The 24,849-nt window shown below is 53.1% G+C and overlaps 2 protein-coding genes across 2 annotated transcripts in view; one reads left to right on the top strand and one right to left on the bottom strand.

The window, feature by feature from the left end:
• Nucleotides 1–1,500: 1,500 nt before the first annotated feature.
• The window catches only part of ACSF2 (acyl-CoA synthetase family member 2), a 40,329-nt gene continuing 16,980 nt past the window's right edge, over nucleotides 1,501–24,849 (bottom strand). The window contains exons 2-16 of the mRNA XM_045525717.1: nucleotides 14,599–14,794; nucleotides 14,090–14,218; nucleotides 13,755–13,808; nucleotides 13,137–13,255; nucleotides 12,834–12,999; nucleotides 12,169–12,264; nucleotides 11,861–12,018; nucleotides 11,500–11,591; nucleotides 11,189–11,265; nucleotides 4,761–4,868; nucleotides 3,351–3,502; nucleotides 2,394–2,535; nucleotides 2,186–2,296; nucleotides 1,925–1,993; nucleotides 1,501–1,651 (exon numbers count right to left, since the gene is read on the bottom strand). Of these exons, the coding sequence (XP_045381673.1) occupies nucleotides 1,601–1,651; nucleotides 1,925–1,993; nucleotides 2,186–2,296; nucleotides 2,394–2,535; nucleotides 3,351–3,502; nucleotides 4,761–4,868; nucleotides 11,189–11,265; nucleotides 11,500–11,591; nucleotides 11,861–12,018; nucleotides 12,169–12,264; nucleotides 12,834–12,999; nucleotides 13,137–13,255; nucleotides 13,755–13,808; nucleotides 14,090–14,218; nucleotides 14,599–14,794 (1,720 nt within the window). The 3' untranslated portion in view covers nucleotides 1,501–1,600. The remainder of the gene's footprint in view (nucleotides 1,652–1,924; nucleotides 1,994–2,185; nucleotides 2,297–2,393; nucleotides 2,536–3,350; nucleotides 3,503–4,760; nucleotides 4,869–11,188; nucleotides 11,266–11,499; nucleotides 11,592–11,860; nucleotides 12,019–12,168; nucleotides 12,265–12,833; nucleotides 13,000–13,136; nucleotides 13,256–13,754; nucleotides 13,809–14,089; nucleotides 14,219–14,598; nucleotides 14,795–24,849) is intronic.
• On the top strand, nucleotides 6,887–10,219 carry CHAD (chondroadherin). Its single transcript, XM_045525718.1, has 3 exons — nucleotides 6,887–7,821; nucleotides 9,641–9,804; nucleotides 10,078–10,219. The coding sequence occupies exons 1-3, from the start codon at nucleotides 7,048–7,050 to the stop codon at nucleotides 10,217–10,219; spliced, it is 1,080 nt and encodes a 359-aa protein (XP_045381674.1). The 5' UTR covers nucleotides 6,887–7,047.

Here is a 24,849-nt window from a genome sequence, read left to right on the forward strand (position 1 = left end):
AGAAAATGCCAGGGGAAATTGCTTGGCCAGGAGAGTAGACTGTCTGGGATCAGGCCAACCCGGGTACCTGGAGGTGTACATGCTGAGGGGAGAGTCGGGGATGGTGTATGTAGGAGAGACAGGATGCCGGTGAAGGGCTGGGAAAGAAGCCTCCTGAAGAAGTGTCCCACAAAGTGGAAAGATCATGGACAATATAGGACTTATCCCAGTGGCCTGGGACCAACCCAGTTCTCAACTTCCTGCCCTCCCTGCTTCCAGCTTGTAGCTTTCCAGAATCACTACAGAAAGTGTTGGGAGTGCATCATCCTGAGATAGGAACTGACTGTCCAGGAACAGCAAGCTCTAGTCCAGTCCCCTCTAGAAAGAGGATGAACTTCAGTGCTTTAGCCCAACATCTCATGTGGCCCCAGGGTATAAAACCCAGGGTGGGCTGATTTCTGGGGTCCCTCTGCTGCAGTGCAAGTGGGGCATACACAGATGAGACTCCATCTGCCTCAGTAGCTTTCCTGAGCCTTGGGGGGGCCTATCTGTAAGCAATTAACCTGCTGCATGTAACCGTGGGTGGGTGGTCTGCCCACCAGACTCACACAAGTTGGCAACCAGTGCACAGTGAAACCGTTTCACAGACAGCTGGGTTCTAATCCCAGCTGTGTGACCTTGAGCATGACACTGAACCTCCCTGAGTTTCAGTTTCATCATTAGTGAAGTGGGGCCAATGCTTACTTGTTAGGATTGTTGGGAAGACTTTGAGAGATAATGTACGTGAAAGCACCTAGCAGAGTGCCTGGCCCCTAGAGGACCTAAACCTGTGTTCATTTCTTAAAAACTAAAGAGGAAGCATCCGCTGCAGTGGGCAGGTATGCTGGAAGGTAAGGGGGCAGGCAGGAGGAAATTTTCTGTCTTTGCAAACTGGGAACCTGTGCGCCGCTTGGAACCCAGCTGTTTTTATTTCTTGGGTCAGGCTACAACCTGCTTTACCTGGCCCTGCCCATCCAGTAAGCCCCAGGTTCATTGATCAAAAAAAACAAATAAATAAATGAAAAATAAAAATTAGGTTGGTGGGGGACTGGGGAACAGGGGGATGAGGGGTGATAGTTAAAGGGTATGAGGTGATGATAATATTTAAAATTGACTGTGGTGATGGTTGCACCTATCTGTGAATATACTAAAAACCACTGCATTGTCCATTTTAAATGGGTTAGGATGGTATTTGAATTATATCTCAATCAAGCTGTTAGAAAAAAAGCATACTCCTTGCTGGACTAATCTGGCAACAATGTGAGAAAGAATTAAAGAAGTATAGCCTAAGATTAAAAATTGGGTTGTTATCTCAAAGGGATACCAAGGGTGGGGGTTACATTAAGTAGATAATGCACATCAAAGTGCTCTGCATCAGCACTGACAAGGAACAGGAGGTCTGAAAATGCTAGTTTCCCTTCGTTCTTTTCCCTTCTCCATCCCGTAGTAGCTGCCAAGACAGCACACCAGCAAGAGACCAAAGAAAACAGAGAAGCTCTTTATGCCAAATCACAAAGACAGACAAGGGGAGCGGGGGGAGGGGCAGGAGGAGGGCCTGGGAAGACCCTTTCTCCCTCTTTATTCACAGATTTAAATGTTGTTCCATCTGCTCTCGAAGTTTGAATTTCTGGACCTAGAGGAAAGACAAAGGTATGAGTATCAGGCTTGGGGCCTCTGCTAGGGTGACAGCTGTCTTGGTTTGCCTGGGACGGAGAAGTTTCCCAGGCTATTAGTGCTAAAACCAGGAAAGTTTGGGGAAGACCGGGATGGGGTGACTGGGTCTCCCTACCGCCAGCCTTTCCACGGACTCTCTTGCCCATTGCTGAGGGAGGTGTAGGTGGGGCCACCTGGCCTTTTCTGCATCCGGTCCCCAGACCCCAGGCCTGCCCTGCCCCACCTTACACACCTTTCCTGAGATGGTGAGGGGGTAGTTTGTGACAAACACGACGTAGCGGGGAATCTTGAAGTGGGCAATCTGCAGAGCAAAGGGAGGTAAGGTGTGAGGCTGAGGGCAAGGTCACGGGGTCAGGGGTTTGGGACCAAGGGCTTGCCTGGCCAGGGAATCAGGTTCATCAAGGGCAGAGCAACCCCCACCGTGGGCTGGCTGGCAGGGGGAGGTGGGTGAAGAACCAAGCCGCGTCAGCTTGGGGTGGGCTGAGGCTCCCACCTTCCCTTTGCAGAATGCTTTGATCTCCTCGGCTGTGGTCTTCTCCCCGTTCTTCAGCCGAATGCAGGCACAAATTTCCTCCCCCATCCGGCTGTCCTTCACTCCCACCACCTTCCAGGTACAGAGACAAATATCAGACATCACCATCTTCACACGTGTTTCCTGCTCCTGGGGGCTCACCTGGGCTCACCTGGGCTGGGCGCCTCACCTGTACTTCCTGCACCTTCGGGTGTGTGTGAAAGAAGTCCTCCAGCTCTGCAGGGTAGATGTTCTCACCACCCCGGATGATCATATCCTTGGAGCGGCCCACGATCTTGCAGAAGCCCTGCTCGTCCATCATGGCGATGTCTCTGTAAGGGAAGCCCAGGAATGGCCTCTCATCTCTGCCCCATCTGCTCACTCACACCCTTGCTCACTCATCAAGCATTTATCAAGCACCTACTATGTGTCTCCCATTGCTCTAGACGCTGGGAGACACGGCAGGAACAAGCCCCAGTCCCTGGAACTTACAGTCTAGTGGGGGAGGCAGACAAAAAGAAACCAACGCCGATAACATTCTCTCTCCCTCTCAACATATCTGCACATATTCTTTTCATGGCTGGCTTAGTTTTTATCATTTGGATCTCAGCTCAAATGTTTCCAGAAGCCTTCTCTGACCCCCCAGTCTAAGGGACGCTCCCCTTCCCACCACAACTACTTGGTCGCCTATAACCTGATTTTATTTTCTTTGTGGTGCTTATCGATGTTGGAAATCACCTTTCTTCCTTCACCAGATGTGTGGTGGCCCTCCAGCAGATGGAACAACATTTAAATCTGTGAATAAAGGGGGAGAAGGGGTCCTCCCAGGCCCTCCAGTGGACCTCCAGCTTTCCAGTGGACCACCAGCGTGGAGAACAGTGCCGGCACATAGTAGGTGCATAGTGAGAATCTGCTGAGCTAACACGAGTGACTGACTCTGGGCTCAGACTGAACGCTGGTGTGGTGCACTGTCCTAGTCGCTTTCCACCATACTGTGGAGGATTATCCTATCGTACACGTTTTGGAAATTAAGTTTCCAGGATGTGAGCGGCCACTTTGACACCTGTGTCCTCCCTGTGCTAGTTTAATGTCCCCAGCTCAACCTCAGGACCCCCAGCCTCCCCTCTGCCCCACCCTGCCCTCTCACCCTGTCCGGTACCACTTGTCCTGACCAACTACTTCCTCCGTCTTCTGAGGCTCGCCCCAGTAGCCCAGCATGACGCAGTAGCCTCGGATGCACAGCTCCCCGGGAGTGTTCAGCGCCACTAGCGTCCCCGTCTCTGTGTTCACGATCTGGGCCTGAGACAAGCCAGCTTCAGCTTGGGGCCTCCTACACCCTTGCTTCCGGGTAGGTGGCCCTTGGGAACGGGGGAGAGTTTTGCTTTCCCTCCCCCCCCCAGTAAGGAGGCCCCTGGCTTTGCCTATCCCAGTCCAGGGAAGGGAGACAAAGGCTAGAGTAGACCCATCACCAGTTGGAGAACAGTTGAGGCCCAGGCCGGGGGTGCTGAGAAAACAGAGTGGGCAGGGAGCTGCCATAGAAAAAGACACCTGTGGAGGGCAAGACCGGCTAAAGAATTATAAACTGTGCAGAAGAGAAGGGAATCTCCTCTTACTTCCCATTAAGCAGCAAATAAAGAAGCCAAAGAAGGTGGCGTGGCAGCATCATGTGAACAGGAGAGGCGGCATCTGAAAGCCTAGTAGAGAAATGAGCTGTAGCCACCATGCCAAGGAAAGCTGAGCCTCTGTGTGCCTCAGTGTCTGCATCTGTGAAATGGGTAGAATTATGCCTGGCCCTGTTCACCTTCCTGGGGGGCATCCCAGTGAAAGTGCCGATGAGGCTGTTGGACACCTGGGAGGGGGCTCACGTCCCTGCTCCCTCACTGTGTGCAGGACTGCTCCAGGGGGGAGGCCAAGGGAGATCCCCACCAGGATAGAGGTCAGCCCTAGGGAAAGCAGCTACTTGGGCACATGGGTAGTGATCCCACAGGCGGAAGGGTACAAGGGGGCAGGGGAAACCAGGTGCCGGCTGGCATAAACCACCAGTGTTGGAGCAGGAAAGGGGTGATGGCTGGGAATTTGAGATTGAGATGTGCTCTGGGGAAGCCTTTGAGGGGCAAAGGACCCCCAAAGGGACAGACTGCTTGGGAAATGAAGTGTTTACGCCTAGCAAAAAGAGGAACTCTGCCGAAGTGAGAGGCGGGGGGCCTTTGAGGGAAGAAAAGTTGTGTAGGAAAAATCTCTGTGCTCTGGCTCCTCTTTGAGGCAAGTGTGGCTGCCCGAAACAGACAGTGGGCTTGGCAAAAACACACCTCAGACAGGAAGGGAGGCTGCGGAGAAGTTCAGCTGGCAGCTGCTCATGGCCGCTGTTTCAGCTCTTCCCCTTTCACGCTGCAGCCCACAGAGAAAGCCGGGCCGGGCCCAGCCAGCCCCTGCTGCTGGGAGGCTCTCGGCACCCTGAGGGTCTGGATCTCTAACCGAAAGCAGTAGATGTCCCGGGCGGGTGTGCCCCAGTTGAGTGCTGGGAGGTGGGATCCGGGGGTCTTGGTCAGGGGCTCACCTCCGTGTGAGGCATAATTCTGCCCACACTTTCTGACTTTTGCTCCATAGTGTCATCAGGAAAGCTCATGAAGGTCACAGGACTGTTCTCTGTGGTTCCGTAACCAACCTAGAGGGTCCAGAAAGGGTGTTAGGTGGGAGCTCAGTGACTGCAGAGCGATGGGGTGAGCTACCCTGGGGGAATGGGAAGGAACTCATAAGAGATAGGGGAAAGTGGAGGGCAGCCGGATGGCGGGGCAGGGAGATCACTGGCAGGGCTCAGGGTCACAAGGCAGAGGCCCTGGGATGGTGACCACACTAGATCTCTGCAGGGGCCCCAGATCTGAAATAAAATTGAGAGCAGGAGAGCCATTCTCTGCTAGCTCGGGCTCTCTCAATGCTGCTTCCCTGCAGCAGCCTCATGTCTGTGCCTGTGGCTCTCGGCATTACCAACACTCCAGACTTCTGTCCCATATCCCCAGGCTGCCTGAGCCCCACCTTCCTGATTTCAGGCCACAACATCCCCCCTGCCCTGCTTCCAAGCCAAAGTCCCCAACTTGATGAGAAAGCCAGCCTGCCTTGGCTCAGCTGGGAGTGGCACAGACATACCCTTCCCCCCTAAACCCGGGACAAGTGCCTGGCCTTGGGGTAAGTGCCCCTCGGGCTCTGGAGAATTTCCTGTGAATATATTTCCATCAAAATAAAAATACAGCCAAAGCAGGGGTTTAAAAAGCCAGTGGCACGCTGCCCCCCCTTGCACTTCCAGTGGTTGGAACATCCTGCACAACAGAGAAACCAGAACCAGCCTTGGAGGAGCCTAAATACCAGCAGGGAATGTTCTAGGCCAAGTATGACCCCTATTCTAGAGGCAAGAGGCAAGAGGGGTTTGGGAGAAGGGCAAGCCCTGGAGACCAGGCCCCCACACCTGGGTACTGGGTGAGGGGAGAGGGGCTAGCTACCCTGTGTTCCAACCAGCAAAGACACTGGACCTTCCTCCATTCCCTTGCCCCCTCGGGACTTCCCCTGACGCAGCAGAGCTGGTATGGCTCTGGCACAGCCGGGGTTGGGGTGAACCTGGGGTCTGGTTTCTCCCTCCACACCCCACACGGACAATACCCTGTGCCAGGCAGCCTGGAACTCACCCTGGGGCCTGAGCTGTGACCCTGCCTGCTCACCATCCCCTTTCCACAGGGATCCGGACATCGTGGTTAGCAAATGGGCACACAGCAATCTGGCTGCTGGGGCGGGGCTGCCCACAGAACCTAGAGTCTGGCAGCCTGCGCTGTCCAGGGCTTGTCCCTCAACCTGGCCCCCCTCACCTGTCCTCACTGTCCTGGGGTGACTGCCCAAGTGTGGCCTCTGCCAAGTACACCTTGGCGCCACTCGGCCACCACCCTGAGACCCCTCAGGGGCGGGTCCTGACCACTGGGGTTGGGGATGAGGGGATGGGGATATTTTGGGGAGATTAGGGAGGGGGTCATGGTGCGACTGTGCTTGTTGCGTGGCCTGTGGCCTCCAGGTGCGTCTGCCATTCCTGTGGACAACTCCCCGCCCACCTCTCACTTTCCTGCTTAGCCTTCAGCTGTGGAAAAAGGGGATGGGGCGCAGGGGACAGAAACGCAAGCCCAGGGCTGGGGAGAGCGGCGAGGGGTGGAGCCCAGGGGTGGGGACGGAGGCTCGGCTTGGGAGTGTCTAGCCAGAAGGGGGAGCCCGACGCCACAGCGGCTCGCACGCTCGGCCGGCGCCGCACAAGAGCCCCATTAAAGCGCCGCCAGCGGGCGGACCGCGGCGAGACGCGCGTCCGGCCGTCCAGTCCCGCTTCCTCCCGCCGCGCGGCCAGGGCACCTGGCCGAGGGGGGGCGAGATGCGTGGAGGCTCAAACTTGAGCAAACAAATAAGTCCAGGGAACGCCTCCCTCTCCCCCGTGTATACGCGGGGCTCCAGACGCACCCATTCCCACCCCCGCCCCGCAAGGAAAGCCTAGGGAAAGGCGGTGGGCAGAGAAGCCGCATCCGAGAGCCGGGAGCAAAGGGCGGGGTCGGGGGGCCACTGTCCCGAGCCTCCATGCGCGGTCGCCAGTCGGGAGAGAGGCTCCCACCCCCCGCCCCGTCGAGGGCGGGAGCGCATCTCTGGACGCGAGGGAGTTAAGCCCGGTGGCCTCGATGCTCCACGTAGGAGCTGGCTCAGGCCGCGGACTGTGGTCACGGCCACCGTATAAATAGGGCAGGAGACCCGAGCTCCCAGGACTTGCCGCTGCCCGCGCCCCGCCGCCGTCGCTGCCCCCAGCCCCGGCCCCGGGCGTCCCAGCCATGGCCCGCCCAATGCTCTTGCTCAGCCTCGGCCTCCTGGCCGGCCTGCTGCCGGCGCTGGCCGCCTGCCCGCAGAACTGCCACTGCCACGGCGACCTGCAGCACGTCATCTGCGACAAGGTGGGGCTGCAGAAGATCCCCAAGGTGTCAGAGAAGACCAAGCTGCTCAACCTACAGCGCAACAACTTCCCGGTGCTGGCTGCCAACTCCTTTCGGGCCATGCCGAACCTCGTGTCGCTGCACCTGCAGCACTGCCAGATCCGCGAGGTGGCCGCCGGCGCCTTCCGCGGCCTCAAGCACCTCATCTACCTGTACCTGTCCCACAACGACATCCGCGTGCTGCATCCCGGTGCTTTCGACGACCTTACCGAACTCACCTACCTCTACCTGGACCATAACAAGGTGACTGAGCTGCCCCGGGGGCTGCTCTCCCCGCTGGTCAACCTCTTCATCCTGCAGCTCAACAACAACAAGATCCGTGAGCTGCGCTCAGGCGCCTTCCAGGGCGCCAAGGACCTGCGCTGGCTCTACCTGTCGGAAAACGCACTCAGTTCCCTGCAGCCGGGGGCCCTGGACGACGTGGAGAACCTCGCCAAGTTCCACGTGGACAGGAACCAGCTGTCCAGCTACCCCTCTGCTGCTCTGAACAAGCTGCGGGTGGTGGAGGAGCTGAAGCTGTCCCACAACCCCCTGAAAAGCATCCCTGACAATGCCTTCCAGTCCTTTGGCAGATACCTGGAGACCCTCTGGCTGGACAACACCAACCTGGAGAAGGTAAGCTCCTGGGTGGTAGCTCTGCCCTGGCTCCTTCTTCCCTCCCTGGAGGCCCCAGGAGCCAGGGCCACAGCTGGCACCATCCCCTACCCCCAGCTTCCCTGTCCCTCTGGCTATCTGCAAGGCGAGGAGCACTGCCACCTCTGTCCCTTACCTTGTCCCATCCTCACCCTAATCCTTGCTAGTCTCAGCCACTGCCCTTTTAGGATGCCTACTTATAAAAGGAGTGGGGCTGCCCTGGCCCCACAAATAGCCCCTAGGAGGCATCTCCAGTGCTCCCAAACCCCCCACTGTGAGCAGCAGCCACCTCTTCCTGTCGGGCCTTCCGCCCCTCCTCTGCTGTTTTTCCGTCTCCAGTAAACCTACCACCCCATAAAGGAAGGTTTGTTTATTGAGGAGCCTTCCAGAGGCACTGAGCAAATCAGGCCCACAAAGAGACCCTGTTCCTGGTGGGGGCTGTGCGTGTATGCAAAGGTAGAGTGGGGGGCTGGGGAGTGAGGGGGGAGCAAATATCTGAGGAAGACCTCCTCCATGCCCCATGGGTGGATGGCCCCGCCTGGTCCACACACACACACTAGTCACTGCATCCTCAGATCCATTTTCACTGAGTAGGGAGGTCAAGGCATGGGGACCAAGGGCTCCCCAGGCTGCAGGCATGGTGCCCGTGGGCTCCATGGGGGGCAAAGGCAGGAGCAACAAGGCTCCAGTTGTCTCCCCAGAGGGAGGACTGGCTGTGCCTCACTGTCCCCAAGACTGCTGACTGCCCTTTGCCCATCCTAGTCACCAGAACCCTTTCCTGTGTGCATCCTCACTCAGTCTTTCCTCCCCTGGATGCTAATGTCTGGCCAAGTAGGGCTACTTTGGATCAGAGCGGAAACCCTTCCTTGGGACTGGAAAATCACTCTGGTGTATTATCCTCTTGGGGCTTCAGCCAAGAGGTTTGGGTGGGGACCAGGGTTACAGGGACTTCAGCCAGGAGGTTTGGGTAGAGGACAGTCTGATTACTAGAGAACTTCACGCCCTAACCTGGGCCACAGGAGAGGGTGCAGGCATGGAGATGTGGGCAGAATCCTACCTGGGCAGCAGCCAACCTTTATCTGAGTGGATGGGGCCAGCTCTTCTTCAGCCCTGGCCCCTCTCCAGCTGAAATTGGATTCCCCTGTGGCCCACCAGTGCCAGAGTGATCTTCCAGTGGGCAGCAAAGCAGCGAATCAAGGGCTGATTTGGGGCAGGGGAGGCCAGACAGGAACTGTGGCGCCTCGGCCAAGATGTGGGCACCAATAGAACATTTCCTCTGGAGCCATCCAACCTGGCCAAAGTCTCCACCAAGATGGCTCCGCAAATAGCGTCTGGCAGGCAGTAAGGGAGCAGTGAGGACAGAGCTGGGGGAAGTCCCAGGACCCTGGGGCTGTGGGGAGCCCGGGCCCAACGCCCACTCCACCAAACACCGACTGGGTTCATTGTGTACCAGCTGGTTGCTGGGGCCAAACTGTGTTTGTGCAGGGAGTGTGGTGCCAGCAATGTCAGTGGCCGAGGGCCTGGGTGTGGTCCTGTGGCTACTGTTTATGCGCTAGTGTGACCCTGGGCAAAGGACTGAACTTTTTCCACTTTCCCATCTGCATATTGGCAGTAACACCACCTATCTCAAAAGGGGTTGTGTGGATTAGATCGTCTGAGACCACTTGGTCATACTGCTTTGAAAACTGGGAAACTCCTCAAGATGCCATTGTTCATGTCTAGGGAAGGACCCTGTACCTCTGAGGTGATTGAGGCTGGACACTAGGGCTGGGGTGCTCACTCATGCCACCTTGCTCCCTAGTTCTCAGATGGTGCCTTCCTGGGTGTGACCACGCTGAAACACGTCCATCTGGAGAACAACCGTTTGAACCAGTTGCCCTCCAACTTCCCCTTTGACAACCTGGAAACCCTCACCCTCACCAACAACCCCTGGAAGTGTACCTGCCAGCTCCGGGGCCTTCGGCGGTAAGAACACCCGCATGTCACCCCCAGAGCCCACCCTCACATGGTGGAGCAGAGACACACTGGCCCTGCACTAAGACATCCTGGGCATATATCCTAGATCTGCTACCTAATAGGCATGGGACCCTAGGAGCCTCAGTTTCCCCATTTGTAAAATGAGGATGACAGCTCCAGATTCTTCTGCGGCCAAGTCACTTCTGACCCCATAGCTCACTGTCCCTTGCCCCAGCACCCCCACATCTCTTCCCCAACCCCAGCAACTCTCTGTCTCTTTAGGTGGCTGGAAGCCAAGGCCTCCCGCCCAGATGCCACCTGTGCCTCCCCTGCCAAGTTCAAGGGCCAGCACATCCGTGATACAGACGCCTTCCGCAGCTGCAAGTTCCCCACCAAGAGGTCCAAGAAAGCCGGCCGCCATTAAACAGGTGGGGGCCAGGTGGACAGGTCCCCCATTCTCTCTCTGGAGATTCCAGGAGTGAGCTGGTATCTCCCGGGATGCCCACTTCCCTTGGATGGGCATGCAGGATTGGGCCCCCCTCTAAGGGAGGAAAGGATACTCCACCATCTCTCCGACCATCACCTGGGTTGTTGGGGTCCTGACATCGATCCTTGCCTCACTGCAGGTCCTGACCCAGCCAGTCCTGGTGACTGGCCTCTGCCTTCTGCCGGAGAGACTACTGACCTTCCCACCTCCACCGCCACCTTCTCCCCACAGCCTCTGCTGATGCACAGAGCTGCCTGCACCTAGACACATCCTGGCAGCGGGCGTAGGGCACTCCCCCACCAACCAGCTCCACCCGGCAGTGTCCCCCACCAACGAGCTCCACCCAACAGTGTCCTGGGGAGGACACAGAGCCCCTCCCCAGCCATCATGCCTCCCCAGCTCCTCTCAGAGAAGCTGTTCCTGAGACCCCCAAGTCCATTGGAACCAGAACGGAGTGGTCATCAGGATGGCCACCCTTCCAGAATCATCCTTCCGCTGCTCCTCTTTCCCTGCCATGTGAAAACAAGCATCAGATCCTTGCCCAGCCCTTGCTTCCAGAAAGGGTCTTAAGCCCATACCCCAACTTTGCCACCCCCACCTGCCAGGACGTTCTAGTAGGACACCGGTGCTTTGCTGCCCATCCCCTCATGCTACATTTCTCCCCCAAATTTCTATAAATATAAATTTATGTATGTGTAATATTTACTGCGCTGCTGCCTATCTCCCTGACTCGCCGGGTGCTGATGAGGTCGGACTGTCTTTTCTCACATCTGCTTCTGGAAGGAGGGCTGGCCGAGAGCGTCTCCCTTGGAGATCTGGCCTGGGCTGGTCCCCGGGCCTGTGGGTCTGTCCTCACCCCAGGCCTGGCCTGCCCTCTGCCCATAGCCCTGCCCGGCCACCACTCACCGCCAGCTCCTTCATATTCATCTTGTTGATGATGGCTCGGATCAGCTCTGGGGGTGCAGGGGACCCAGCGATCACACCTGAACCAGAGAAATGGCTGACACAGCTCCCCAACCCCAGTGGAGTCCCTCTACCTACAGCTCATTCGGGAGAACAACATTCCTCTCCCCTGGACCCTGAGCCTTTCCTACACCGGGCAGCTGGCCTTGGGCTGGTGTCTGGGACACTGGGGATCTGCCTCCCTCCCACCCATGTTTCTGTAGTGCCCTTTCTGCCCCCTAAAGAAAAGTCTGGGGGAAGCAGCCCCACCCCACCTCCATACACAGACGAGATGTCATAACTGGAGAAGTCTGGCTGGTTCAGCATGTCCACGTACATGGTGGGGGTGCCGTACACGATGGTGCCTCTGTGGGGGGGGGTCTCAAAATTAGGCTTGGAAGTAGAAGGGAACTCCCTCTTCTCACCCACCCCCCCCAAGAACCTGCAGCAAGGGCCAAGGCTGAAGCTGTAGGGAGCAGGCAGGAGAAGCTCTTGAGGCAGGGACTGGCCCCCCACTACCCACATCCCCAAGTCTGCTGGCTGAGGGAGGAGACGCCTTGGCAAGGAGTCAGGGCACAGGAGTGAGGAATAGAAGGGTGTCATGAGCCCAAGGGTAGCCTGTCCACCGATGCTCACCTCTCTCTGCTGATGGCCTCCAGCACCTTCTTGCCATTGAAGATCGGAGAGGACACGATGAGGGTGGCACCGTGCAAAACACACACCATTGTTCCCCCCACAGAACCCAGGCAGTGGTACAGGGGGCTGGGCAGGATCACCCGCAACTCCTCTGGCGTCTGGAGATGGAGACGGGAGGCTGGTCTATCATGGAGCCAGAAGCCCCAGAAGCTACTTCCTCTAGCTGCAATGGGGTCCCAGCAACCCCCCCACTCCTGCCCAAGCCTCCCCCTCCCTGTAGCCTTGCCCTGAGCCTGGTACCGCCTCACCTTCAGATGCAGTCTCAGCCGCTCCCCTATCATGTTGGCGTTGTTGACAATGTTGTAGTGGGAGAGGGTGGCCCCCTTGGGGCTGCCTGTTGTCCCCTGACAAGATAAGCAGGTGACAGCTTGGCCTCCCTTCTCCCCATCTCCTTCCTACCCTGAGCCACTGCCTGGAAGAGCACTGGACTTGGAGTCAGCAGACCAGGATTGTTGTCCTGGATCCACCTGTCCATTCCGTATATAGGCAAAAGGTCCACCATGGTGCCAGGTGTCAGGGTCCAGAAATGCAGAAGATAAAGTGTCTGTCCTTATGCCCATCACAATGTGGCTCAGAGGACTCTGCTGCCCTCAAGCTGCATGGGCTTGGGCAAATTCCTTCTCTGGGCCTTGGATTCCCCATTGGCTAAATGAGAGACAGACACTACCTGCTCTGACCCATGGCGGCTCAGTGAATCTGCCACTGTACTGGGAGTGGGAGGGCTGGGGTGGGGGCCGTGTAACAAGGACACCAGTTGCTGATGTTTTCTGGGGCAGAGAGGGCAGCTGTTGGCCGGTCTCAGGAGAGAGTGCCTGTTCTCCTGACCTCTGTTGTCTCTCATTCCTGTGGATGGGGCACAGGGGTAGGGGTCATGTGTCAGCCTGGGCTTGGTGCCTGGAGACCTCTGCCCTACCGAGGTGAACTGGATGTTGATGGGGTCATGGCAGGACAGGAACTGCTGGGTGTACCGGAGCCGGTCCAGATGCTCCTGTGTGCTGCCCGCCGCCACCACTTCATCCAGGAGCAGGGTGCCCGGCAAAGGGGCATCCACTGAGATGACTGTGGTCAGATCTGGAAGCCTGGGGGATGGGAGAATGATAAGAGCCAGGGGCTAAGGAAGGGTGCAGAGAGATGCCAGCCCTGTCCCTGGGGTTGGGTAGGGGGTGAGGGAGTCAGGCAAGCTACAAGCTGCAACCCCAACCCGCGACACACTCACCTCTGACTCTTCAAGGCCCCCGGCTGGGCATTCTCCAGCTCTGGACAGATCTGCTTGAGGATGTCATAGTACTGCTGGGTCTTAAATTGCTTGGGGAACACGAGGGCTTTGCAGCCCACCTGTGAAAGGGGAGTCCCCCCACCTGCAGTCAGCAGGAAGGCCCAGACCAAGGCTGCGGGGGAGTCCTTGCTAATCAGTTGTTTTCTCTCACACGCATGCACCGCTACCCTGGGCATGCATGCACCACTCTCTTACACACACACACCTCCCACACACACAGGCACCGCACTCCAAGATAAATACACACACGTACCAGCCCCAAGCATACATGCACCACACCATGGGACACATATACATCACATACCAGGATACAAACACACACACACGCATACACACAAACTGTCCTGACACACACGTGCCATTCCAACACTCAAGCCAGCCTTGTGTCTGACCAACTACTCTCTTAGTGGACTTGAGACCTTCCAACCACACAGAGCCTAAGGAACTCTGCACGTCACCCACTGTGCATGCTTTCCTCACCCCTGTCAGCCTCTGTGACAACTGGAAGCCCCTTGTGTCAGGTCCCAGCTGGGCCCCTCCCCCAGAAATGGGTCCTACCTTCTTGAGGACATACTCCAATTCCATAGCCTGGTAGGCTGGGTTCACAGACACCTGGTGGAAACAGTAAGGGTACGTATGACAGAGTATGACACCTGCTCTGATCCATGGTGGCTCGGTGAATCTGCCGCTGTCCCTCCTGCAGCCCGTCTACCCTCAGGAGGCACAGGGGTAGCACTCTGCATCCCCTGAAGTCCTCCTTGGTCGACCTCAGGAGAAAGCACCACTACCTGGTCTGAAACCAGCCAGGCACTGGTTTGGCTCTGGGGCCAAGGGGCCGAGGGGCTTCCTGGAATGGCATCCCCTGTAGCTGTGCCCAGCAAGCCCCTCCTTACCAGGATGATGCCCGCCTGGGCGGCAGCCAGCTGCATGAGCACCCATGCGTAGGAGTTGGGGCCCCACATGCCCAGCCGGTCACCCTTGCAGAGGCCAATGCTCAGGAGGCCAGAGGCAGCTTTGTCCACCTGGTGTAAACAGATGGGCACGAGGGGTGAGACGGGGCAAGCAGGAAGGGGCCGTGATGCCCACCCTCAGTGTGTAGCTCAGGGGTTCACATCAGAACCACTGGGAGCAAAGGGACAGGCAGATTCCCAGGCCTCAGTGGGGGTGCAGAGGAGCCTGGAGTACACATGGTTAATAAGTGTCCCAGGAGCTGCTGATGCAGGAGGCACCCAGGCCACCTCCGCCTCAGTCTGTTCCCCTTGTCCTGCCACCCCCTTGGGGCTCTCAGGCAGCCCCAGCACACTGCCCCTTAGCCAGGTGCCCTGCGTTCCTGGCTCCGCCCAGCCAGGGCAGCCTGGGGACTCACACCTGCCCACTTTGAGGGTTCAAGGTCAGGACCCACCTCCTCCTTGAGCTGGGCAAAGGTCAACCTCATGTTTTCGTGGAGGATCACCAAGGCCTCTTGGTCTGGGACCCGCTGTGCTGTGGCATCCAGGCACCGGCCCACAGTCTTGCTGACAAGATGAATTCTGGTGTGGCCCTGAATGTAGCTGAGGCCACCAATGGGCAGCGGGGAGGTGCGATCCGCCTCTCTGGAACTGTAGGGAGAGGAACTATGGGCTGCTCTGTACCAGATGGGCCTCCCGGAACAGAGAGCGCGGCACACCCAGCTGGACCTAGAACGCCGACAACATTTTGAAGACTGCTAGGTTTTCTCCAGATCCTCTTGCTAGCCTAGAATCACCCCTCCCCTCCCGACCTCAAGCTTAACCCCAAGGCAATAGGACAGGGCAAGCTTACCCCAAGCTGGGGACAAGGGGCCCTCCCTCACCTTCCTGGGAAGGATGAGGTGCCCCAGGGAAGCCCGGGAGAGCCCACCTACACAGACAGATGTCACAAAGCACGGCCACACCTACGCCTTCACCCCCTGCTTCTTAGAGAATAAAGAGGTCACTGGGGTCCTTCCTGAGGACCCAATAAAGCCATGCCTGGACCCAGAGTCAAGGCCTTAGGTTTCTGGGCTCCTTGCTGGGCCAGCTTCTCTCCTCCGGGCTTGAAGGTCAAAGATAGAATAGGAAAGGGATTTGAGAGGGCACATGGAGGCTCCCGTTCTTCCACAGGCTGCCAGGTGCCAGGTGCCTTGGGAACGGTGAAGTGCTCTCTGGTCCACAGGCATTTAACCATCTGTCCATGCATGTGTTGATCATTCATGCATTCATTCACTCGAAACACTCATTGAGCACTCATATGTGCCAAGGATCACGTGGGAGTCTTAACAATCCAGGTTGCCCTGGTGGGTGAGGATTCCATGGACCACACTTTGACAACAGTCCTCCTGGTAATCCAAGCCACCCCAACCTGCCTTTGACTCATTTTGTCAAGCAAGCTTTAGTGAGCACCTACTATGAGCCAGCCTGTGCCAGGTGCTAGGGATACAGAGAGGGATATGACACTGGTCCTGGCCTTCTAAGTGGTCACAGTGTGGTAGGAGAAGGAAGGGATATAAACAAATCATTTCGACTCATGGATAAAGACTACTGAGCAAGGAAGGCAACAAAAGGAAGATAATCTATTCTCCCCTAGGGGTACATGGGACAGATCTTGTGTTTCCTCCCCCAAAACCCCCGCCTTCGACAACTACCAGCCTGAGTTCTACCTGCTTCTCCCCCTGTTGTTTCACCCAATTCCACATGTCCCTGCAATCTGTGCACCCTCAGGGCCACTCACTGCTGAGACCTGCCAAGTGGTCCTCTTCCCATCCCCGTCCTGCCTAAGGGAAACCCTGCATGTCCCTCCAAACCTCCACACCCTCCCAGCCAGGGTGGGCCACCAAGGGAGTGATCCTCAGCCCAGCTGGCCCCTGGAAATTCTATCTGGAGTCCAGCCAGAGATTGCCTAGCACACACCCAGTGACGGCCTGGAAGCTGGGGCACCTTCTTTGATAGGAACAGAATTTGAGGCCTGTCTACACTCTCACCTAGGTCTGGGTGGGAGCTCAGCAACTGCGACCCAGGGCTGGCAAGTGAGGGTACACAGTCCTAAGTAGGCCATGTGACACTCGGACTTCCCAGGGGCCTCTTTTTGTTTTTGTTTTAAATAACAAACTTTTTAAATGCAGTTTTCTTTCTTTACTTCTCTTTTCTTTTCTTTTCTTCTCTTTTCTTCCCTTCCCTTCCCTTCCCTTCCCTTCCCTTCCTTCCTTTTGAAAAGGGGTCTTCCTATGTTGCTCAGGCTAGTCTTGAGCTGGACTCATGTAATCCACTCACCTCAGCCTCCCAAGTACGGGTGAACACCACCACACCTAGCTTTTTAGTAAAGTGTTACCATTAATGGAGTAACTTAGTCACTCCACCCACTTCAGGCACAGTTGGCCCTATTATGAACCTCTTGCATTAGGGTGGTACGTTTGTTACAATTAGTGAACCAATATGGACACATTACTATCGACGAGAGTCAGTAGTTCCCATTAAGTGTTACTCACTGCGTTGTGCTATTCTATGGGTTTTATCAGGAGGGTGCAGCGTCCAGGGCGAGGCTGTTCCTCCCCGTCCCAAGTCACCCCTTTGCTTCATCTCAGCAGTGCAAGATTTACCTGCTTCCTTTCCCAGGCTTTCTGCGCCAAGGCTCCATGCCGCTGGCCCTGAGTAGGAGCTGAGGAGTAGCCTGGAGACAAGAGCCTTCTCCCCAGTGAAGGGTAGGAAGTCAGCCTTGGGGTTTGGATCTCCCATGGGTGAGGCAACCCCTAAGTTAAACAGACAATGATTCCTGGGCATGGGGCAGTGTCAGACCATTTCTAGAGGGGAGAAGGCAGAAGCTGTTCAGGACCCCTGACCGGGCCCTCAGCAGCTCATTCTGCAGCTGTCGTTCTGGGAAGACCACGTATACCTTCTGTGGATTGACTTCTCATGCCTTGTGGGGGGCAACTTCTGGGACGAACAGAGTACGCAGGGCAGGAGGGAGCAAAAGTGGGGAGACCACTGCCGCCTCACCAGAGGCTGAGGAGGAGCGGGTCTGACATGGGCTTCAGGCCCAGGCAGGCAGCGGGGAGCATCCCATGGAGGGGCACTGCTGAAGCTCTGGAGCCAGGGCCCTGCCTCACCATGCCCAGCCCTTGGGAACTGGGGATCCTGAGGTCTCACCCCAGGTGTGCTGCTGGCTGAGACCCTTCGGTGTCTCATGTCACATCTCCTCAGCCCATCCTTGACTCCAGTTACAGGGGCCAGGATAGTTCCTCGCGAGTCCGTCTGCTGTCTGCTCAGGGACTTCCTGGATGTGGGAGCCCTAGTCCTTCAGGCCGAGCCAGCCTGGAAGAGCAGAGAGGGTAATACCCCTGGAGGCAGCCCTCAGCCCTACGGGACCAGAGCCCCAAGTCTGCCCTTTTCTGGGAGGCATCTGCTCCTTCTCAGAGGGCCTGGTGGATGAAGCCTGGTTGCCTAGGGCACCGACCTCAATAACACACCCACATTGGCTTCTCTTCCCCCCTGCCTCTCTCTCTGTACCTCCTCCCTCCTGATTCCTAGGGCCCCTCTCCAAAATAAACTACCGGCTCCCAAGTCCTTGTTCTCAGGGAATCCAAATGAAGACAGAGGATTTCTCCTTTCTAGGCCTCAGCTTCCCTACCTATAAAGTCTGGATCAGTGATTATTCTCAAGTGAAAAGGGATGTATCTAAATTATCTGGGCAATCTTCTCAAAGGGTGAGAAGTGAGCCACCTAAGCCAGGTGGTGCCCTCAGGTATGCCGGGCCAGAAAACATCCCAGATTCAAGGGACTCTGAGGTCCTGGCAGGCCCCCACGCCCTGCTAGCCCTGAACCGACAGACCTAAAGAACTGATGAGGTAGCCCCCGGTGGCCACCTAGAGACTTAATCTTGAGGTGTCTGAATCCCTAGACCCAGGTACTGTGACATCTATCGCCCTCGGGACTTTTCACTTTTCAAAAGCCAATAAATTCCCTCCTTAAATTTAAGCCAGTTTGAGTTGGGTTTCTGTTGCTTACGACTGATGGATCCTGAATCTACCTACACTTTCCACATTCAGTGGATAACCTTGGGCCTGGCAGGCCACCTCCCACAGCATAGCACCCGGATTGGGACAGCAAAGTGCAAATCTCAGCCACTTTCCTGGTGTCGTTGTCAATAAGGCATTGAAAGGTGGGGGTTCTGCCTCACAACAAGCATCTTCCTAGTCTCCCGATGATCAGGAGTCCTATCTGGTTTGGAACTTAGTTTTCTACTCATTCACCATGGTTTCCAGACCAAACAGTAGCCTTCTAGAAAGTCTACTTGGGAAATCAACAGACTGATTTATAGGCAAAAAAACCCAGTTCAGTTGGCACGTGTGTTATCTTCTTTAACTTCGCGGCAGCTCTGATAGGTGGTGTGACAGAGAACCCAATTGCACCTTCTTTAATAACACAACCCCTCAGATATTTAGCTGGCCATGCCGTGCAGAATAAAGACCATGTTTCCAAGTTTCCCCAGCAGCTGGTCTGGCCAGTGGTGAGGTTCTGGCCAGTGGGATTTATTTTTGTTTTGTTTTTGTTTTTTTAAAAATATAGACAGGGTCTCACTATGTTACCCAGGCTGATCTCGAGCTCCTGGCCTCAAGTGATCCTCCCACCTCGGCCTCCCAAAGTGCTGGGATTACAGCCGTGAGCCACTGCTCCTGGCCCCAGTGGGGTTTAAGGAGAGGTAGCGTGTGCATCTTCAGGGAAGAATCCTTAAAGGGAAGGAACTTCTTCTCTTTTTTCTTCCTCTGGCTGGAATGCTGCCTGCAACAGCAAAGGAACAGTAGCCTTTTAGACCACATGGTGATCTCAGGCACCACAGAGCAACAGGCCAGAAGGAGCCTGAAGCCTTGATAGCAGGGAGTACGAAACCAGCCACAGACTGACTGTCTCCCAGAAAAAGCAACTCCCATCTCCTTTAAGTCAGTCTCAGTTTGGGTTACTTTGATATACAGTAATCTAATTCTAAAAAAAATGCAGGTGAGAATTATGAACTCCCGTTCTACAGGGAAGGAAGCTGAAGTACAAAGACGTCGAGTGGCCCACCTGGCTGGTAAACAGAAGCACGGAACCCAGCACCACCGCCTCAGTGTTACAGCTCTGCCTGCTCACGTCCGCACCCAGATCAGAAAAGAGCGGGCACAGGCACTTCTTTCCGGTTTGATTTATCTCCAACCTGATCGTCGGAGATGATCTAACCTCAATTTAATTTTTTCCACAATTTTTACTAACCGATCCCAGGAAACCAGGCCTGGGGTAGGGCAGGGTTGAGGTGGAAACAGGTGGCTCCTCCAAGGAGTTAAAAGGATTCTAGAAACTCGTAAAATCAATGCAATTTGCTCATAAATGCAGGAACCACCCATCATTTCAAAAGCCCAAGCACAAACAAATGGATTCTCCTTCCTGCCCGCACCCCAAATGCCTGGTGGGTGTGGCAGGCTGGTTGGTCACTTCTTTTTCTATTCTTAAAGACATTTGGTTTTAAGAAATTATTATTATTATTATTTTTTATGTGGGATGGGAAGCTTAAGGAGTTGGAGAAAAACCAGCAGTTCAAGTTGGTCTCAACTCAAAGAACTAAAGTAAATATTAGATTGGGTATTGTAAAATCAAGCCCTCAGGAGCCAGGTAGGACTGAAGCCAGATAGGGACTGTGATGAGACAAAGCACAGCCTCACCTAAAGGTGCCCTCAGAGAGCCGGCCCCTGAGAATTCAGGCCTAGGTCTCATAAGAGAGGTCAGGAACAAGGAATTTTATCTTATTTGTTTTAGAAGTCTCTTGACTTTTCAGTGTTGGTAGCTACTGTGTTCACTGCTTTATCCCCAGTGCTGGGAACATAAGAGGTGCTCCAGTGAATGACCAAATGGCTGAATTAAAAATAATGCACATAATGACTTGATTAAAAAATAGGCAAAGGACTTGAATAGACATCTTTCCAAAGATGATCTATGAATGGCCAACAAGCAAATGAAATGCAAATTAAAACCACAATGAGGTACCACTGCACACCCACTAACAAGGCAAAAAACAAACAAACAAAAAAAACCAAAAATAACAAGTGTTGGCAAGCATGTGGAAAAATTGGAATCCTCATACATTACTGGTGGGAATGTAAAATGGTTCAGCCGCTGTAGAAAACAGTGTGGTGGTTCTTCAAAAAGTTAAACATAGAATTACCATATGATCCAGCAATTCTGCTCCTAGTATATATTCCAAAGAACTGAAAAGAGGTGTTCAAAGAAAAACTTGTACATGAATGTTTACAACAGCATTATTAACAATAGCCAAAAGGTGGAAACAACCCAAATATCCAGCAACAGATGAATGGATAAACAAAATGTGGCATGTCCATCCATACAATGGAATATATTATTTGGCCATAAGGAGGAATGAAATACTGATACATGCTACAAAATGGATGAACCTTGAAAACCGTATGTTAAGTAAAAGAAGCCAGGAACAAAAGACCATACATTACATGTGTCATGGAGCTTTGAAATGATTTCCAAAACATACATAGCTTATGTAAAAGTTGTCAGAATCAAAATGGAGTGATGTTGTCAAACCTTGACAAAATGGAGCTGGCGAAGACCATGAAGGGAGGATTCTCACACGCTTGTCCAATAGCAAGAACTATCACAAACGACTCTGCCAAAACTATAACCTTGCACAAAGGCCACCGTAACCGTACACAAAAAATAGTTCTTGAAGATACTTGCCCAGCAATTACCTGTCCAACATGGACCCTTAGAGCCAAGCATAATTGTTTCAAAGCAACGTATGTAACCTGCCTCATTTTACCTTTATTTATTTATTTATTTACAGACAGGGTCTTGCTCTGTCACCCAGGCAGTGGCACAATCATTAATCACTGCAACCTTGAACTCCTAGGCACAAGCGATCCTCCCACTGTGGCCTCTCAAAGTGCTGGGATTACAGTTGTGAGCCACTGTGCCTAGCCAACATTTTATCTTTAGAAACCATTGTCTTCCTCTGCCTCCCTGAATACACACTCACACACACATACACACAAAATTGCCTAATGACACATCTCTCAGATTGTATCCTCATTGTTAAGCAATGCACGACTGTATATATAAACCCAAGAGTTGGACAGACACTTTGAGACCTTAGGCTGTGGCAGGGTTACGCTGCCTGGCCAAGTCTCTGAAGATTGGAAGCTCAAGCTGAGCCAGGACCACACCCTGATAGCCTTTGAGCTAATCTCTTAAACTAATTTCCACCTCTGGCACCGCCCTCTAGCGTGGAGTAGTAACCTTAGTGTCCTTGGGGATCCCTGCTGTGTTGGTCAAGCCATCTATCTGAGAATCTCTTATCTAAAGATATGTCTCAAACTTCAGTTAGGCTTTACTTTCTACAGAGGCCTGCTTTCATCCTAGTTGAGCAACTAGAGTTTAATAACGAGACTCTAACAAAATTGGAACTCACTATGTGTTTAAGGTAGCTCCTCTATTGAGTGTGTTTCTTATGAGATTGGCTTTCTTGTTCTCTCTCACATTAAACACTGTGAACAAAAATGTTTTAAAAATCTCTTTCGTGGCCGGGCGCGGTGGCTCACGCCTGTAATCCTAGCACTCTGGGAGGCCGAGGTGGGTGGATTGCTCAAGGTCAGGAGTTCGAGACCAGCAAGAGTGAGACCCTGTCTCTACTAAAAATAGAAAGAAATTATCTGGCCAACTAAAAATATATATAGAAAAAATTAGCCGGGCATGGTGGCGCATGTCTGTAGTCCCAGCTACTTGGGAGGCTGAGGCAGTAGGATCGCTGAAGCCCAGGAGTTTGAGGTTGCTGTGAGCTAGGCTGATGCCATGGCACTCACTCTAGCCGGGCAACAGAGCGAGACTCTGTCTCGGAAAAAAAAAAAAAAAATCTCTTTCGATGTCAATAAACCATGTGATTCGTGAAATTACTTTGATCATCTTCTTATTATTTTTTTTTTAGAGATGGGGGTCTTGCTATGTTGCCCAAGCTAGCCTTGAACTCCTGGGCTCAAGCCTCAGCATCCTGAGTAGTGAGGATTACAGGCGTGTGATGTTGTGCCTGGCTTATCTCCTGTTTTTTAACCATACAAAACAGTATGATTCCATTTCTAATGAAATGTCCATAATAGGAAATTCTATAGAGACAGAAAGTAGATTTAGTGGTTGCTTAGGGCTGGGAGGATAGAGAGGTATGGGGCTTCTCTGTGAAGTGACAAAAATGTTCTAAAATTGACTGTGGTGATGGTTACACATGTCTGTAAATATACTGAACTCTATTGAACGTACACTTAAAAAAGTAATGTGCATAATCCCACTCCTAAGTATATATCCAACAGAAATCATACCTATGCTCAGCAAAAGATAAGTATTGGGATATTTGTGTCATTTCCAATATGGAAACTACCCAAATGCCCATCAACAGTAGAATAGAGGCCAGGCGTGGCGGCTCATGCCTGTAATCCTAGCACTCTGGGAGGCGGAGGTGGGCGGATTGTTTGAGCTCAGGAGTGCGAGACCAGCCTGAGCAAGAGTGAGACCCTGTCTCTACTGAAAAATAGAAAGAAATTAACCGGACAACTAAAAATATATAGGAAAAATTAGCTGGGCATGGTGGCACATGCCTGTAGTCCCAGCTACTTGGGAGGCGGAGGCAGGAGGATCACTTGAGTCCAAGAGTTTGAGGGTGCTGTGAGCTAGGCTGATGCCACAGTACTCTAGCCCTGGGCAACAGAGCGAGACTCTGTCTCAAAAAAAATAAAATAAAATAAACAAACAGTAGAATAGATAAATGATGACTTATTATTTGTAATTTTATGTAGTAATGAGAGCAAAGGAACTATGACTACACCCAACAATCCAAATGAATCTCACAAAAATAATGTTACATGAAAGAAGCCAGACAGAAAAAAGTATACTGTCTGATTCCACTTCTATGTACAAAACAGGCAAAATTAATCTACTCTGTTAGAAGTCAGGAGAGTGGCTAGTGGGTGAGGGCTCATGACCTCAAAGAAGTCACGATCAAGCTCCTGGTTTCTGGTCATGTTCTGTCTCTTGATCTGACCGCTGGTTAAATGGGTATGTTCTCTCTATTAAAAATTCATCCAGCAAGCACTTAAAATATGTATACTTTTCTGAATCTATCATATACATCAATACAAAGTTTTTTGTTTTTTTTTTTTAAAAATGCTTCTAGGGCTTAAGCTAGTGTTAATATAGTCATAATTAATAAACTAAATTTAGCAACAGATTGTAGTATCTATTTAACAGTCCGTCAGAAAAATAAAAGTATCACACAGCACTTCTATGCAAAATACATACACACATTAACAAATAATGCTGGGCAAGCAGAGAAAACACACGTTTGTGATTTCTGTCTTAGAAATTAAAAAAAGATATAATCTCGATTTTGAATGTAGTGGGATTTTCCTTCCTGAGAATTTCAATAAATAAGAGTTTATATGGTCTCTGTACAGTTCATGACTATTAGCCCTACCAACCTGTTTCATGCATGGATGCAAGTTCTCCAGGTTCAGGAGCACAGAGAAGTTCATGACATGTCACTCACTTAGAGTATGGCTTACTGCATGCAAGGTTCCAGTAAGGTCCAGAAGGCAGCCCCTAGTTGGGACACTGTTCCAGCAGGAAACTAGACCCCACCTGAAAACTACCTGCTTTACACTGTAATTTTCAAGAATGTTTGTAGAGGCCGGGTGCAGTGGCTCACACCTGAAATCCCAGCATTTTGGGAGGCTGAGGTGGGAGGATTGCTCCAGGCCAGGAGTTCAAGAGCAGGGGTCTCGCTTTGTTGCACAGGCTGGACTCGAATTCCTGGGCTCAAGTGATCTTCTTGCTTCAACCTCCTGAGTAGCTGGGAAGAAAGGTGTGAGCCACTATGCCCAGCTGCAGAGACTTTTAATGACAAGACAGGAGTGTAATGATTCTGCTTTACGAAAAAGATAAGCACTCTTGGATGGGAAGGCAGAGATGGGCAACTCTACAGGGTACATAAACAGAAGAGAGCAAGGGAACATTGAGTACCTCCTCTGTAATGCTGTCACACAGGTTTTCTAGGCAAATTGTCCCAACAACTCTGGGGAGGTAAGTGCTTTATATCTGTTTTACAAATGGAGAAAACTGAGACAGAAAAGTTAAGCTACTTGTCAAAGATGCTACCAAAAAAGTTGATGAAAACAGTTTCATCATCTGATTGGAAACAGCTTTCCACGAAAACAGACCAAGCGACACTGACACATGAAACACAATGATGACCAAATCTGCACAAAGTCACAGAAGATGGAAGATGAATGGCCCTAAGCATAAGAAAAGGTGCCTGTGTCACAAATCAAAGCAAAACAACCACAAGGCATTTGTTCCCCTGTAGAGTAGGACTAAAACAATATTTTAGTTTGTTTGATGGTGACTTGTTTTTTTTGCTCTTAGCTAACAGCCAAATTCCGCTTCTGTACACAAAGCTTGCTTGCTTATTGCTTGATTACGATAAAGAGCTAAAACCATGCTCAAATGCAGTTAAAAAAAGAAAAAAACCGCACCGCAGGTGGCTTCCTGATAGGGAGGCGGCTGTGCAGGGCGAGTGTCCCTGGGGAGAGAATCTCCTGGGAGGGAATCTCTTGGGAAAGAAT

Source organism: Lemur catta, chromosome 15 (genome assembly GCF_020740605.2).
Source record: "Lemur catta isolate mLemCat1 chromosome 15, mLemCat1.pri, whole genome shotgun sequence".
Taxonomy (NCBI): Eukaryota; Metazoa; Chordata; class Mammalia; order Primates; family Lemuridae; genus Lemur; species Lemur catta.

Coding starts and splice junctions, on each gene's coding strand:
- CHAD (XM_045525718.1), top strand. CDS start 7,048: ATGGCCCGCCCAATGCTCTTGCTCAGCCTCGGCCTCCTGGCCGGCCTG. Junction 7,822..9,640: donor ACAACACCAACCTGGAGAAG/GTAAGCTCCTGG, acceptor CTTGCTCCCTAG/TTCTCAGATGGTGCCTTCCT. Junction 9,805..10,077: donor CAGCTCCGGGGCCTTCGGCG/GTAAGAACACCC, acceptor CTGTCTCTTTAG/GTGGCTGGAAGCCAAGGCCT.